This window comes from Aulonocara sp. 'chitande type north' Nkhata Bay, linkage group LG15, assembly GCF_057382095.1.
Source record: "Aulonocara sp. 'chitande type north' Nkhata Bay isolate Kocher_YH1m ecotype deep benthic linkage group LG15, A_spYH_male_GT1.1, whole genome shotgun sequence".
Lineage (NCBI taxonomy): Eukaryota > Metazoa > Chordata > Actinopteri > Cichliformes > Cichlidae > Aulonocara > Aulonocara sp. 'chitande type north' Nkhata Bay.
This window is the reverse complement of record NC_141358.1, coordinates 10,186,551-10,201,872: the sequence shown is the minus strand read 5'-3', so window position 1 is coordinate 10,201,872 and position 15,322 is coordinate 10,186,551. Positions and strand designations below refer to the sequence as shown.

The 15,322-nt window shown below is 41.6% G+C and overlaps 2 protein-coding genes across 7 annotated transcripts in view; one reads left to right on the top strand and one right to left on the bottom strand.

Moving 5' to 3' along the window:
* daam1b (dishevelled associated activator of morphogenesis 1b) overlaps positions 1-7,990 on the top strand; it is a 47,295-nt gene extending 39,305 nt beyond the window's left edge. For 4 of the 5 annotated variants that reach the window (XM_086263996.1, XM_086263998.1, XM_086263999.1 and 1 more), the window contains exons 14-26: positions 587-886; positions 974-1,081; positions 1,954-1,983; positions 2,239-2,336; positions 2,435-2,519; positions 2,727-2,833; positions 3,531-3,619; positions 3,734-3,902; positions 4,086-4,193; positions 4,384-4,444; positions 4,531-4,662; positions 5,920-6,090; positions 6,563-7,990. In XM_086263996.1, coding sequence (XP_086120122.1) covers positions 587-886; positions 974-1,081; positions 1,954-1,983; positions 2,239-2,336; positions 2,435-2,519; positions 2,727-2,833; positions 3,531-3,619; positions 3,734-3,902; positions 4,086-4,193; positions 4,384-4,444; positions 4,531-4,662; positions 5,920-6,090; positions 6,563-6,775 — 1,671 coding nt within the window. In that variant the 3' untranslated portion in view covers positions 6,776-7,990. The remainder of the gene's footprint in view (positions 1-586; positions 887-973; positions 1,082-1,953; positions 1,984-2,238; positions 2,337-2,434; positions 2,520-2,726; positions 2,834-3,530; positions 3,620-3,733; positions 3,903-4,085; positions 4,194-4,383; positions 4,445-4,530; positions 4,663-5,919; positions 6,091-6,562) is intronic. The other variant, XM_086264000.1, reaches the window with a different exon arrangement.
* l3hypdh (trans-L-3-hydroxyproline dehydratase) lies at positions 7,735-14,647 on the bottom strand. Of its 2 annotated transcripts, none has more exons than XM_086264001.1 (6): positions 14,544-14,647; positions 11,950-12,434; positions 11,708-11,877; positions 11,151-11,273; positions 10,131-10,268; positions 7,735-8,963 (listed from the first exon to the last, which is right to left on the bottom strand). In XM_086264001.1, exons 2-6 carry the CDS (start codon positions 12,425-12,427, stop codon positions 8,838-8,840), a joined length of 1,035 nt encoding a protein of 344 aa, XP_086120127.1. In that variant the 5' UTR covers positions 12,428-12,434; positions 14,544-14,647; the 3' UTR covers positions 7,735-8,837. The 2 variants fall into 2 exon arrangements, with proteins under 2 accessions (XP_086120127.1, XP_086120128.1); XM_086264002.1 differs by having other exon boundaries at positions 11,950-12,439; positions 14,544-14,591.
* Positions 14,648-15,322: the final 675 nt, after the last annotated feature.

Here is a 15,322-nt window from a genome sequence, read left to right as displayed (position 1 = left end):
GTCATTTCTACAGTTTTTATGTCACATTGTTGTCTCCCTAAAAACATGTCCTTTGTATTTTGTGTGCTTTTGCAGTGTTTTTCTATTTGCTGGCATTTTCATAAGTCCAAGTGCGTTTAACCTCTCACGGCCAACATAGAATGCTGATAAAAGAAGATGACAGCCGATGGTTTTGAGAATCCATTTCAGCTAATGTGCCCCTTTTCTGCTGGACTATAATCAGAATTCAGAAAGCACCCAAGACCAGGAATCTTGTTTCCTGTCTATAGTGACTGCAAGTCTACTGAAATGGCACAAAACTCTCATAAAAACTGTGTTGTTGAAGGCCAAATGTAGGTTTAAGAAACTAATAATACACATCTACCTTACTTGAGAAAGAAACTCATGAAATTAGGAAAACCTTTTGCTTTATGATAACAAAAATTAGACTTTTAGACTGGTATCGTTTTAATTATGAATCAGTGTGGTATGGTTTGTGTTGAAAAAAGCATAAAAATTTTTTTTGTAGTTACAATTCCATTGAATGTGCAGCAATACTCTTTCCATGAGAATTGAACCCCTCTTGTGTTCCCATGTGTCTCTGCAGAGGCAGGCAGCTGTTGTTCCTGGCGGCCCTCCTGTTGCCCCCGGCCCCCCTGGCGGCCCGGTGCCTCAACCAGGCTTTGCAGGAATAGCCCCACCTCCTCCACCACCTCCTGGTGGTATGATGCCTCCTCCGCCACCCCCACCGCCTCCGCCAGGTGGCCCTCCACCTCCCCCTGGGCTCCCGCCCATTGGAGGTATCCCTCCACCACCAGGAGCGCCCCTGGGATCATCGCTGAAGAAGAAGAACATTCCTCAGCCATCCAACCCTCTCAAGTCCTTCAACTGGTCCAAGTTAGCTGAGGTATGAAGAGCAGAGGCACAGGAGGCCTCCAGATATTCCTGCTCTTTGTTAAAATTTGACATATAAGATGTCTTATTTTCCTCTCAGAATAAGCTGGAGGGTACGGTCTGGATGGAGGTGGATGATGCCAAGGTTTTCAAAGTGCTGGATTTAGATGACATTGAAAAAACCTTCTCAGCCTATCAGAGGCAGCAGGTACTGAGAATGATGTAGTTCACCTTTCAGTCTCACCACATGTTGCTATGTTGTCTATCATTAGATAAGGCCAAGGGTAGATATGTGGGTTTGGGGTGGGCAGAGGGTTCAGTTTGCTTGCAGTTTTTTTTGGGATTTAGACTTGGCTGCTGTTCAGTTCCTTGGATTTTTTTTTTACTAAATTTATTATTTATTTTTTTTACTGTTGTACAACTTTTCTTTCCTAAGCACAGTTTGGTCATGGGGAAGAGGTCAGATCAATAAAAACAGGAGAAAGGAGATATTTTGAGATACACTTGGCAGTTAATTAGATTCCAGACTTTCATGCTTGAATGATTTTAAACTCCTCACATTTCGAATGGAACATTTTTTCTTTTTTTTCCTAATGGTTTAGATCATTCTGCCATATGTGATTGAAAATGCATGAGTGCGCTGCTCACAATCAGCTGTTCCTTTTTTCTTTCAGTTTGCAACTGATGTAGTTTCTAGAAATTCATAATCGGTAGTTTCTGGATTAGAAGGGCATGTCTTTTTAAAGATGAAACTGCAGACAGCCCAGTATATAAAATGTGATCTAACGCATGTTGAATCCACACACATTAAAAAAAACAAAACAAAAATGTGCATTTTAGATACTCAGCATCAGCCTGATCAGTTTAATGATTAGTTATGTGCACAGCATGTGAAGAACAAGCATGTAGTGATAATCTGAACAGCCACTTACAGTATGTCTTACTATGCTCACGTCATTGCTGATCCATTGTCATTGAAGTGCTGAATGATTCATTTGTTCTTATGGGCTGCAATCACATAACTGCTTTACTTATTCTGATGAGTGCTTACATCTTCCCTGCTTCTTGCCTGCATTTTAGGACTTCTTAATGATCAATAACAGCAAACAGGTGAGTGCACTTACAGTACAGTAGTTTCTACAGTCACTCTTTGTTCATATATTTGGCGTCAGCTGTCTTGTCGTGTTTGTGTGTTCTCGTGAATTCCACAGCCACTCTCTCTCCTTTCAAATGTGTTTTAAGCTCTCCTTCGGGATGCTGGCACATGTGTCATCCAGTCCTAATTGTTATGCGTTTGTCTGTGACTGTAACTGAAACAAAATGTGAGCTTCATGCTTTCTAACCTCTTAATCACTGTGCTAACAGAAAGAGGCGGAAGACGACACGCTGGGCTCCAAAAAAGTCAAGGAGCTGTCAGTGATTGATGGCCGTCGAGCTCAAAACTGTAACATCCTGCTCTCACGGTAAGTTCAGTTCAGGATTTTTTTTAAAAAAATAAAAAAAACAAAAAAAACCCAGACACAGCAAGATGTTATTATATTCTATCTGTTGTGCACTGCAGACTGAAGCTTTCAAATGATGAGATTAAGAGAGCCATCCTAACCATGGACGAACAGGAGGACCTTCCCAAAGACATGCTGGAGCAGGTACGGCTTTCATGCAAACATAAAACAGCTGTGCTTTCATTAATGCACGTCAGTTTAAATCACAAGTAGTTAAGAAGTGAGCGGCAAACGTCATGCGCCTTGGAGCGAGAGACAGTGGAAGCAGAGATTCAGGCATGTTCACTGACGACAAAAAGCAGAGGTGTCTGAGTATTCGATATAATGAAAAGTCTTTTCCTTGTCCTTTAGTTGCTGAAGTTTGTCCCAGAGAAGAGCGATGTGGATCTCCTCGAGGAGCATAAACATGAGCTCGATCGAATGGCCAAACCCGACCGCTTCCTTTACGAGATGAGCAGGTGAGTTTCTCTTTATGTGCAGCGTATTATTTCACTGTTTACCAGCTGATAACCACAGAGCTGACAGCATCAGGGCAGAGCAGCTCAGATCTGCTGACAAACAATAGTCTTTGTTTCCTCTTGGTCTGAGTAGATAAACCCAGTGACACATGGTTTTCTACTTGACGGGAACAATAGCCGTCTGTGTGAAACACTGTTTTGGAGAAAGTGAGCCGATAATTTAATAACTTTTATTGCAGTTTTGCAAATAAAGTCATGTAAGACAAAAGAAAGGAGTGTGGTCACCAGCAAAGGTCAGGTCGCTGGTGGGTGAGATCCTGCAGCATAGCAACAGCAGAAATGTATGTAAAGGAAGAATCACACAGTCCGTTTTGTCTTGTTTCCTCTAAGAAGTGCCGCTGTAGTTTCCAGTTTGTCGTCTTACAGGCTGGACTGGAAGACAGATGCCACTGTGGTATTCATTAAGTGCACAGACTGTGCTTTTATAGGTTTAAATCATAAACACAGCCAAAAATAAGCTTCAGTACCACAACTAAAACTTTGATATGCTTATATAAAACTTATATAGTGTGGCGATTTAAGTGCAATGTTCATGATTGTGGCTTTTGTCTACATTTGTGGATTTCCCTGTTTATAATTTATTATTTGTATCTTTTTCTCCTTCTTCTCTGACACGTTATTTCCATCCTCGGTCCAGAATAAACCATTACCAGCAGAGGCTGCAGTCTTTGTACTTTAAGAAGAAGTTTGCAGAGAGGATAGCTGAGATCAAACCCAAAGTTGAAGGTGGGAAATATGTGCTTTATACAATAAAAATGATATCTCAAATATGATTGCTATGATTTATCCAAAGCAAACATATTTATATCTCCAACTTTGTCCATTTTCCTGCTGCTTTAGCGCTGGGTAAGGCGTCTAAGGAGGTTTTAAACAGCAGAAACCTGAAGCAGCTGTTGGAGGTGGTGCTAGCATTTGGAAACTATATGAACAAAGGTCAAAGGGGCAATGCTTATGGCTTCAAGGTGTCTTCACTCAACAAGATCGCAGATACTAAATCCAGTATCGACAAGTAAGAACATTTTTCAACAGTGGTATTAAAACTTTGCAGGCAGCAGTAGCAAGAATGGCATGCGGTGTATAAAAGTCACATCTGGGAATATTATAGTGATGAAATTTCACCATATTCATATCTGAAAGTCCATCATGAAAGCCCTATATTGCACATTTGACACATTTTGCTGTGTGTTTGCAGAAACATTACTCTGCTGCACTATCTGATCACCATCCTGGAGAAGAAATATCCCAAAGTCCTGAAGTTCCAGGAGGACCTGCAGAGTATCTCAGAGGCAGCCAAAGTCAAGTAAAGGCCGGGAGCAGTGATTCCCAAGTGTTTTCCTAATTTTTGTTTGTAAAATATGCCACCAATTGTGGTTCAATTGTTGGCATATAAAGAGAGTTTCTGTAAAGGGTGAATCATCTGCATGGGGAACCTCATTTTCAGCTACTTCCTTTTTAAGTGAATGGTGATGACCTTTCTTTCTTCCACGCAGTATGACGGAGCTGGAAAAAGATATCGGCAACCTGCGCAGTGGATTAAAAAGTGTAGAGAGCGTAAGTCATGGATATTTATTTGCAAACTCAGCAGAGCTCTTCTTTATGTTCTCTTTGTAATTGCTCCTTTTGATTTCCACTTGCAGGAACTGGAATACCAGAAGAAAGGGCCGCAGGAGCCAGGTGACAAGTTTGTGTCGGTGGTGAGCCAGTTCATCACCGTGGCCAGCTTCAGCTTCACTGATGTCGAGGACTCTCTCATCGAGGCCAAAGAACTGGTGAGTCATTCGGCCTGTGTGGTTTCTCCAGAAAACCCGAGGGTGTGCACGTGCGTTTGAGCAGACCGGACAGTGTCGCAGTCGCCTGCAGACACAGGCGCTGAAAGCTTGCATCCCATTTCCTCTCCATGCAGCTGTTTCTACAAGCCTTACTGACCCCGCCAGGGACCTTTCTAGGAAAGCGACCAGCAGGAGAAGCGTTTCGGCTTCCTGCTGCAGTGCCACCGACACTTTATTGTGCGGCCTGCTTGTCGCCATGTGTGAGGGCCAAGAGTGCAAACAGGAACATAGGCTTTAATATTATTTCACACTGTGGACATCAGATTACACCTGCCAACTTTAAGATGTCACTTTATGTTGTGCAAACAGAATCACAGCATCGAAGCAAACGAAGACAAAGCAAATGTGGATTTTATGGGGACTAAACTCCACTACCAGCAGAAACCTGAACATGTTCACATTTCAAAGGGCCGTTTGACACGCTAACATGGGATTTATGTGTCTGTCTTCCTGAATGGCAGGAAGAGGTGTTTTTTCTTTATTATTTTTATATGTCCCACAGTGTGTGCCACATTGACATGAGGACTCAGCTGGTGACATGGGAACCATTAGTTGCTATTAATCATTTACAGTATGCCACGGTTAAATATTTGAATGTTTACAGCGGCCTTCTGTACTCACGACTGGGAGCCAGATAACCTCGTGACCCTCTAAGTGGGTCACTGCATCAGCTCTGTGCATATAAACAAAACAAAAGCAGAAAAAGGTGACTGTGAAATAGAGTTTATTGATTGTTGCTGTGAGGAAGTTGAAAAGAAATGTATTCTTTTTTTTTTCTTTCTAATGGGGGAAAAACAAACTTCAGCATCTTTTCAGCTCATAGTTTCCCTGTCTATGCCATAACTGCTGTTAGCGGTCACATTTTTTGAAGCTGTATCTTCCCAGCATGATCTTGCATCTGGATGTTCTTTTTTTTTTTTTTTTTTTTTTTTTTATTGTGAAAAACACCCAACAAGCACATTGCCTTAATTTGAGCTCTGGCTCCAGTCTCTGACCTCAGCTGCAATCAGTAGCCGGTGAGATCTGGATGAACACGGGCTTCAAAGCCCGACCACTCCTGCCCTGCTCTGGTTTCAAAGAGCTGGGGCCGAATGACTCTCCTGTAAAGCAGTCAAAGATGGAATAAAACGCGGTTCTGCTGCGTCCTGCTGTAAATCTAATCCCGTGTGCCCCCTCCTCTTCTCTTTGGTCCCGCAGTTCCTGAGGGCAGTAAAGCACTTTGGTGAGGATGCCAGTAAGATGCAGCCAGATGAGTTCTTTGGCATCTTCGACCAGTTCCTGCAATCGTTCACAGAGGCTCAGCAGGAGAACGAGAACATACGAAAACGAAAGGAAGAGGAGGAACGCAGGGCCAAAGTAGAAGCTCAGGTATGCGACTGATCTCTCTTTTCATCCCCTGAGATTCTCAGTAGAGCTATAGCTGCTATTAAACACTTATTTAGCACCTTTAATTTATTAAATACTACAATGCCTTCATTTAGCAAAAGTTACACAGTCATAGGAAATATATTTGATCTGTTTTCTGTCCTACGTGAGAAGATAGTATGACTCACATCTGTGCAGCTCATTAGGTCTGATTAGATTAGAGCTGAAAAATGGCTTCCTAACCTTTGATCAAAGGTGCCAGCATCTGCCCACTAACTCCTCTACAGCTCATTGCATTATACAGTGCATTGATATTATATAGTCAAATTGGATGTTATTACGTGACTGCTTCTCTGAGTCATAAATAAATAAAAACCAGGAGGGCTCAGATTCCCGTATCCAAGCAAAGCTAATAATGCTCTTATCCTCTCACCTCTTCAGATATTTAAATGACAGTTTTCATTTGTGTCCCCAGCTACGTGAGCAGAGGGAGAAGGAGCGAAAGGCCCGGAAAGCAAAAGCGAACGGAGAGGAGGATGGCGGTGAGTTTGATGACCTCGTGTCAGCGCTGCGGTCGGGCGAGGTCTTCGATAAGGACTTGTCCAAGATGAAACGTAACCGCAAGCGGATCAACAACCAGAACACAGACTCGGGCAGGGAGCGACCAGTCACAAAGCTGAACTTCTAAATGGGCTCGATCACTCGCAACCCCCTGCTCATCAGCCTCCCTCTGGGGCGAACTGACATCCACATTCCTCTTCACCCTCCTCCACTCCCACCCACCTCGGCTCGGGTGAACCACAGCATTGCGTCATCGCAGCAGGGCCACACACAGCACAACATGATTAGACCTCTCATCCTCTAAGATTTTGATAAGAAATAGAGCAGAAGCCAAAGGTTGATACTCTTGGACCAAACAAGAGGGTGGAAAAGAAATGTTTTAAGTCATGCTGGAGAAAGGTTTTCACGGGTGTTTTGACAGGATCCGTTCGGTGCCGTTTTTGTACGTGAATCTATGCACAGAGTGAAATGTGCATCTGGTCGAGTGTTTCCGAGGCTGGAAGCTCGATCAAAGCAAGAGGACTATTCCTCTAAATGGGGCCATTTTGTACAGACTGAGGTGTGCTGCTTTCACCTGCCTGGATTTTCCGAGAGATCATTTCTGGAGACTAGACCTAAGCTTCCTCTTGATGCTGCCGCTCTCTTGCAGTCACAGCCATCACAGGACTGAGAGACTGTGTTGTATAGATGGATGTGGTTTTAATTGCAAGTGACACAGCTGAGGGTCGTTTTTTTTTTTTTTTTTTTTGTGTATTCACCTTTTTTTGACGTGCATCACATATATATATATAAATCTGATCACTGTATGTTTTTATTTGAACATTTTCCTGTTACGAGCTGGCCTTAACTCTGATTTGATTTTGTTTTGTTTCTTTGTTAAGTGGGTACTCTCAAAGGCCTTGGCCTGATCTGCAATTCTTAACAGGTGTGTGGACACTCGTGTCATACATTGCATACATCTATAGTATACAAGCGTGTGTGCTTGTTACACATGCACATAGGAATTCATAATGCTAAATACCATTGAAACCAACAATTAATGCAATACACTTGTCTTTCCCCTTTGAAGAGAGTGCCCTCCTTAAATGTTTTTTTATTATTTGAATAGATGAAATGTTTGCTCCATGCTGGCTGGATTTACACTGCATCAAATGAAAGGGCAGAAAAAAAAATCTGCTCCACATGTGATGTTTTCATTCTTGTGGAAAACATCACATGTGGACGTGCGACGTTCCCCCTTCAGCCTTGTGACTCCATCCAGCCGACACCTCCACCGAACTTTTATAATTTAAACTGCCTTCCATTGTACAATGACCTAAAGATAATAAATGGGAGAAAACTACTGATGAGTTTGATTATTTAGTTTTTCAACACATGCACTTTCGCGCAGCATTGACTCTGGTTTTATAAAGTTGTTTATTGCTACTAAAAACCTTGAACAGGAAGTGGAAGCATCTTTTTTATGGCTGAATTTTAAACTCTAGAGGTAACCAGCATTGTGGCTCCATCTAGTGGTCAGTAAATGCAACAACATTTAATGTACACTCCATTTAATGTACACTTCAAATCATCAAAGCAAAAATCCCTTTTTACATTCAGTCATACACGATAACATATTTATGTTTATTATCATATACAATCAAAGTTCACTATCAAGAATATTTTAGTAGATATCTGAATGGCAGTACACTTCCATTTAGCTGTTCTTCAGATTTTATCTTTAGTTATAACCATCCATCCATTTTCTACTGCTTATCTGGGGCAGGGTCTAAGCAAAGCAAAGAAACCCAAACCTTCCTCTCTCTAACCCCTCGTCCAGCTCTCTTGGGGGGATGGTGAGGTGTTACCAAGCCAGATGAAGAAGAGTACCAGTGACTGAGCTCCTCGCAGTCTCTAAGAGTTAGTTATGTACTTTGCTAATCTATTAAATATAATTTAGGACAATTTAAAGAGTCACAAGATGTATAATAGTTTTTGTTTTTCTTAAAACAGGTAAGGAAAACTATTTCTTCATTTACTACTCAGGTAAACCAGGCCAGAAGAAAATAAGGTCTTATTTTCTTCATTACAGATCCAAGTCTTGGCCACCTAAACATTTTCTATTCATAAAATGTGTTTTTGTCTTATTAAAAACCACCATATAACCTCTGTTTTAATTTGCTTTTGTATAGAAAACCTATACGTCTTGCTTACTTCAGCAGGAAACCATGTGTCAGCTTGTCATCTGCCTCCTGCACAAAGCGTGAAACTCCAGTGTAAAAAGCTCTGCCAGCAACTTCCACCACTACAGCCTTGAAGTCTCCACACTTGGTCTCCTGAGCATTAAGACAGAAACACAATAAATGCTTCAGATCATTCTATGATGAGCTGATTCAAAAGAATAATTCAATTCATATTTAGTTATATAGCACCAAATCACAACAACAGTCACCTCAAGGCACTTTATATTGTAAGCTAAAGACCCCACAATAGTATAACATCTTGTATGTGAGGCGAAGGATTTTAAATTTGATTTTAAATTAACAGGGAGCCAATGTAGAGAAAACAGTCTGGGAGAAATGTGCTTTCTCTGTAGTTACTCTCGCTGCAGCACTTTAGATCAACTGAAGGCTTTTCAGGACATCCTGATAATAACCATCTTGTAGAAGTAGGAAATTAGAGGTCATCCAGGTCCTGCAGTTTTATTAATTGGTATGTTCTCTGGCTTCATGAACAGATAAAGTTGGGTATCATCTGCATAGCAGTGAAAAGCATGCTATGCCTTGAATTAATTTAACACTTGTGTGAAGATTAATCTCCATTTACATGAAGAAACTGTAGTCTCAAAACAAACTGGAGATATGATTCAAACCGCTGCAGTGCAGTACCTTTAATACCTGCAGCATCCTCTAATTACTGTAATAAAATCTTGTGGTCCATTGTCAGAAGCCATAAGATCATTTGTAACCTTCACTAAAGCTGGCTCTGTGTTGTGATGAGGTCTGAAACCTGACTGAAACTAGAATAAACTATTCCTCTGCAGATGATATATGCAATGAGTAATTCTGACAGCAAGTAGTGATTTGTTTGCTGTCAGTCCACACATCAGCGCGCTGTGTTTTGATGTAAGAGAAACCCGGAGCATCTGCTTCATGGTGACTTCACTCTAAGACATTTAAATACAGGATTTCAAATCAGTATTTTAGAAACTGTCAACCTGAGGAGCCAAACAAAGCGATGTTATATTAAATTGCACCAAAATCCTACACTTAGGATTAAGTATTATTAACTATTACTGTTTAGAAACAAAACACACAAAACATGTCTTCTTTTTAACTTGGATTAATCCTGTACATTTCAATACATCGTAAATCCACTGCGCCATAACGTCTAAATATTTACTTATTCTTTTGGTCTTTTTACAAAATGCACTTCTTTCTTTTCCCACTCTTTGAACAAGAGGCGATCACCCTCATTCCACAAGAGAACAGAAATCGTGATACCTCAACAGCCTTTCCTGTGAACTGGGACCCAGTGGCTCCACTCTGGAACGTCCTGGTCTGGTTCAGCTGGATGAGACCTTTGTGATACTGAAGAGCTACTCGAGCCGTGACACCAGAACCAGTCGGGCTTCGGTCTACCTGAGAAGCACAATTTAAACCTCCTATTACATGAAGTTAAGGTGACACCAATGAACAAAACGCAGACCTTTTATTGTCTTTTGTATGATTCCAACACTTGAGCACTTAAAGAGGATTCAAATAATGGAAGTAAGGACAAAGACTTAAGAAGTGACAACAAATAATAAATGTCCCTAAACGTGTTTTCTTGCAATATGTCTTGTTTTTCTTTCATATTTCATCTGAACAGTTGCTGTGTTTGTCCATTTCATTTCTGATAAACTCTGCAGACTGCACAAATAAAAGACGATGTGACCACTTTACATAATGCTCATTACTCATTGTAAAAGGCCGATCTCCGGCACTGTCAAACTGCTGGCTGTGAGCACAGTCACAGCTGCTCTTCCTTGGCATTAATGGGTGTAGCTTCAGCTAATACAGCTGTTCCAAATTGTAATGTGACTTGTTAAATTGACCAGCTGTAGCACTTCCTGGAATCTGCAGCCCCTCTAAGACAAATGTGCTTAAGTGTACACTTAGAGCTACTTCAGGACTAAAGACTGTATTTAAAGTTGGATGTGGATTCAGGGCCTAAACAAAACAAACAAAAAAAGGTGCTAAGAAGTGCCTTATCTGCATTATTTTTAATGACCAGCAGGGGGACATTCCTCATTTTCCATCAAATTCTGCTGCTTTTGTCTCTCTTATGATCTCTTTAAACATATTTCTAAAAAGCTTAGGATTTCAATCAGTAGTTTGAAGTCTTTCTTGTTTATTTTTTATTTTTATTTTTTTATTGTAATCAATAAAACGTAGTAGACGCCTCTCACTATAGCGTTACCCACACCCACACTCAGGCTTCATGACAACGGTTTATCCTTCCACCAGCAGGAACTAACATACCTGAGCTTCAGCAAACACACAGATATTGGCGGTGGGTTCAGGGGAGTAATCGTCTTTCCCGTCTGTTAGTATGGTGCCATACAGGAAGGCCAGATCATCGCTGGCTGGATGATGCAACTTCACCTAAAGGATAATAAGAATAAGGTAGAAAAAGAAATCAGTTCACACTGTGGAATATGGTTGGGAGCATCGTGTCCAGATACTTTTGGGTGACATCAAGCTGAGAGGTCATGTAATGCTCAGATTTTTTGCTATAAGCTCTACAGGCATGCACTGCATCCCATATAAGTACTACCAGATGTTTCTTGTGCCCTCTAAAAATATCCTGTGCATACATTTGAGCCATAATTTGACAACACCCTAAAAGCAGATGTAATGAATAAAAAAAGAAGCTGCCAATTCAAAGCAGCTCTATATAAGATCAGGCCTACTTTTTCCCCTTTTTAAATTAAAGTATGGATTATTTAGACTTTTAGATTACTAGAAATTTAGCAAGTGATATTCTCACTGTCTGTGTAATAATGCTCTTTTTTTTAAATTTCCTGTCAGCTGATCACCTGAGATTTGACAGCTCTGGTCACAGCTGTGGCTGCGTCGACAAGATCGCGAGTCCTGGACTTGGACACATCCAGACCAAACCTCTGGGCATTCACAAAGGCATAAAAGGCTCCTCCGTAGCTGATGTCAACCGTTACTTCACCAAACCCCTCCACCAACACTGTCACATCTGGTAAAAAATATTGAATTAGTCCTGGAGAACATTCAAATACCTGAGAACTATTACAGTCGTTTGTGCTACCTGTAGCAAATGCAAACGCTGGCACGCTGAGAAACCTCACTCCTCCTGTTTTCCCCTCAGAGTACTCAACAAAGGCCTTCACCAGGCCACAGGGACAGTGGATGTTCACTTGTGTCTCTGGCGACTTCGGCTCTTTCACTAGTTTGTAGTCCACAGCGAAGCGTCCCAGTGCGATGACGGCGTGGCCGCACATGGTGCTGTAGCCCTCGTTGTGCATGAACAGCACCGCCAGGTCGGCCTCGGGTAACTCGCTGTCCACGATCAGGGCCCCGTACATGTCGTAGTGTCCTCGCGGTTCATACATCAGCACCCTCCTGAGGTGGTCCAGATGTTCCCGGACGTAGCGACGTTTGGAAAGCACGCTGTCGCCTTTGACCTCTGGGTAGCCACTGAGGATGATCCGCAAAGGCTCTCCACCCGTGTGCATGTCGACCACAGACAGCTCGCCTCCCTCGTGAGGTGGAAGCTGCATTTCCATCTCAGCGCTGATCTCAGAAATCAAAACAATCCCTTGGGTTATAAACTCATTTATATTTTAATACACCTTTTTTTAAATGTAAACACTTGCATGGGAAAACTTTTGAGTCTGCCAGCAAGCTTTGTTTGGAAAATTATCCCTCAAATCAAAACATACATATGGAGCATCGGTAACAAATACATTTAAAACGATTTATAGCTCGGTGTCTGTGTTGCGTGTTTAGTTTATGAATGCTAAATTCTGCTTGAAGCCAAATTTGCTGAGTGATAATTCATCTGTAACATTGAGGCCACAAGATCAGCTAAAAAAGTAGGACCTTTGTCAGTTGATACCAGCTTGAAAATGAGCTTGAAAGTTAATATTTGGTATGACCGTCTTTATTCTTCAGCACATCCTGAATTCTCTTAAACAACCTTTCTTGTCATTTCTTTAGGTAGACTTCAGGAATAGTTCTCCAGGCTTTTTGAAGGACATTCAAAGCTCTTCTTTCGTTCTTTGTGTCCGGGGATGAGCGTCCCAGTACGCACCGGCTCACTCCTGGTGGCTGCTTGTCGGGGCCTGGAGCCTGGGGCTCGCTCGGGCCCCTTCGGGGATGGGGTGCCCTCAGCCTCTCGGCCTGGAGCTCAGTCACCCTGGCACAGCTGGCCGCCGGCGGAGCTCACGGGCGCGTCACTGCAACCCCCCCTGGCTTCTGCTCCGCGGCTGCTGAGTGACCCCTCATCTGGGGCTCTCCTCAGCTCCTTCCGGGAGAGTGGCGCGGTTGCCCCTCCGTTGGTCTTCCTTGGTCTCTTGTGCTCTGGGGGTCTCTGGATGTCTGGAGCCTTGATCTCCTCCATACCTGCTTCATGCCCTGGAGGACGGGGCTGTGGCTCCCCACACCCTCTAGCAGATCATTACATGAAGGAACCTTTTAAATACAAGCACGCTCACGCTCACAGGTGTACAAACGGGTGCTCACAGACATACTGTAAACTATGTCTGATGAGGGTTCAGTACAGTAAATGGATCAGCTAAAAGGCCAGATCCAGCACTCAGGTAATGTGTCAGGTCATGTTGGATTTTTTCCATATTACTTAAGACATGACTTCCAGATATCATTCCTCTGCTGTAAATAGATGATGTGACAGACCTAAAAGTCTGTCCACTTGTCCAGTTTTTACAATTTAAAAAAAGAAAATACCGCACACCATGGTGAGCTATGCCAAGTTTTTGGCTAGTAGCTCTGTAAAAATACTATTCTATTTTACAGCTATTAAACTGTGTTATCTTTGGCATTTTTGTAGATTCAGCTAAACAAACGGGGACAAATTGTGGGGTTTTTTGTGACAGTCTGTCAGTAACAAAGTGGATAAAGATACTATTTAAAGTCGGCTCTTTGTTACTACTGGTTCATCAAAAGATGAACCAGTAGTAACCAGTAAGTACTAGTACAGTTATAGTAGTAGTGTCCTTTTTATGCTTGAGTGATTCACGTTAAGTGGCTTGACAAACAAAAACATTCCTCATAAAAACGAGTACAAAAAAAGCAGCCAATGTCCAAAAGAAAAGCTCTGAAAGACCCGAAAGAACTATTGCTCAACTTCTAAAAAGTACAAGAATAAGTCTTTGGAAGCATAATATGAAGAATGAGGAGGGGTTCAAGACTTTGCTGTATCTTCTATGATCAGTGTGGAAGCTGTTGAGCATCTAACTCCTGTAAATTATGTGTTTATTCATACTTTAGATCAAAACATTCGTTAACATTAAGAAATGTGAGGGTAGATGCAGTAAACATTGAACATGGATTCGCATTAAATTTGACAAAACAGGCACCAAGGCGAATGTTTTGCAGGCTGATCTGAGGTCATCGTAAAAATGATTTATGAGCAACAGTTTTGCTTATATTCGTTTTTGAAAGCAAACAGGGGTTTATAGTGGGAACTTTATTATCTTTCTCAAGACATGCTGTGCCGTGTTATTATTATACAAACTTTTCCCAGTTAAACGTTTGGATGCCTGCAGTAGGTATAACGGAGTGCATGCAGCGCAACTCTCCAGTAAAAGGCAGCAAAACCCCAGCGTTGACTTACACAACTGCAAAGAGGAAAAGAACTAAAGCGCTGGTAAGTTTACTTACCTGCTGTAACTTTTCTCTGTGCTCAGATCTCAAACTTGTGCAGCCCTCCTACTTTTCTTTTCTTTTCTTTTCTCTCTGTGTTTCAGTTACACAAAGACACTAAAATGAAACATTAGTGCCACCCGCTGTTCTGGAGGGCTGCACGAAACAGCCTGCTAGTACTGTACACAGTTTTATATTCACACAGAGATGCAGACATATGTTTCTCTATATGTTATATAACCCTTCAAAAATAGGCTGAAACCGATTCAGTGTTTCTGATTAAAGATCGTATCCAGGAGAAGTCCCCCCCCCCAAATAAAATAAAATAAATGAGGTTTTTTTAAAATAAATTTTAAAAAAGCGAAAATTCTTACATGTGTATTTATGTTCTGCACAGCAGTTGTAATACTTTATAATACGACCAGTTTATAAAGGTGTAATTCCCCTGTAATTAAATGCGGTTTCTTCATATGTTATTTGAAATTACATTGTAATTATATTTAGCTACAAATACTTTAGGTAGGTAGGAAAAGAGCATCTCCTTTCCTCTAAAATAGCTGGAAGTTAGGCAAGTTTATGTCAATCCACAGCATGACCTGCACCTTGAAAAGTCCAGTGTTCTTATAATGTAAGAAATACTGTTTGTTTTTATGCCAAATTATCAAGAAATTACGCAGTACTTACAGCATAATTTGTGTCTCCTTGACTTGTTATCTCCATGTGGGCACCTACAATTAAGTATTTGTGATCTATCCATCCATCCATCCATCCATCCATCCATCCATCCATCCTTCCTC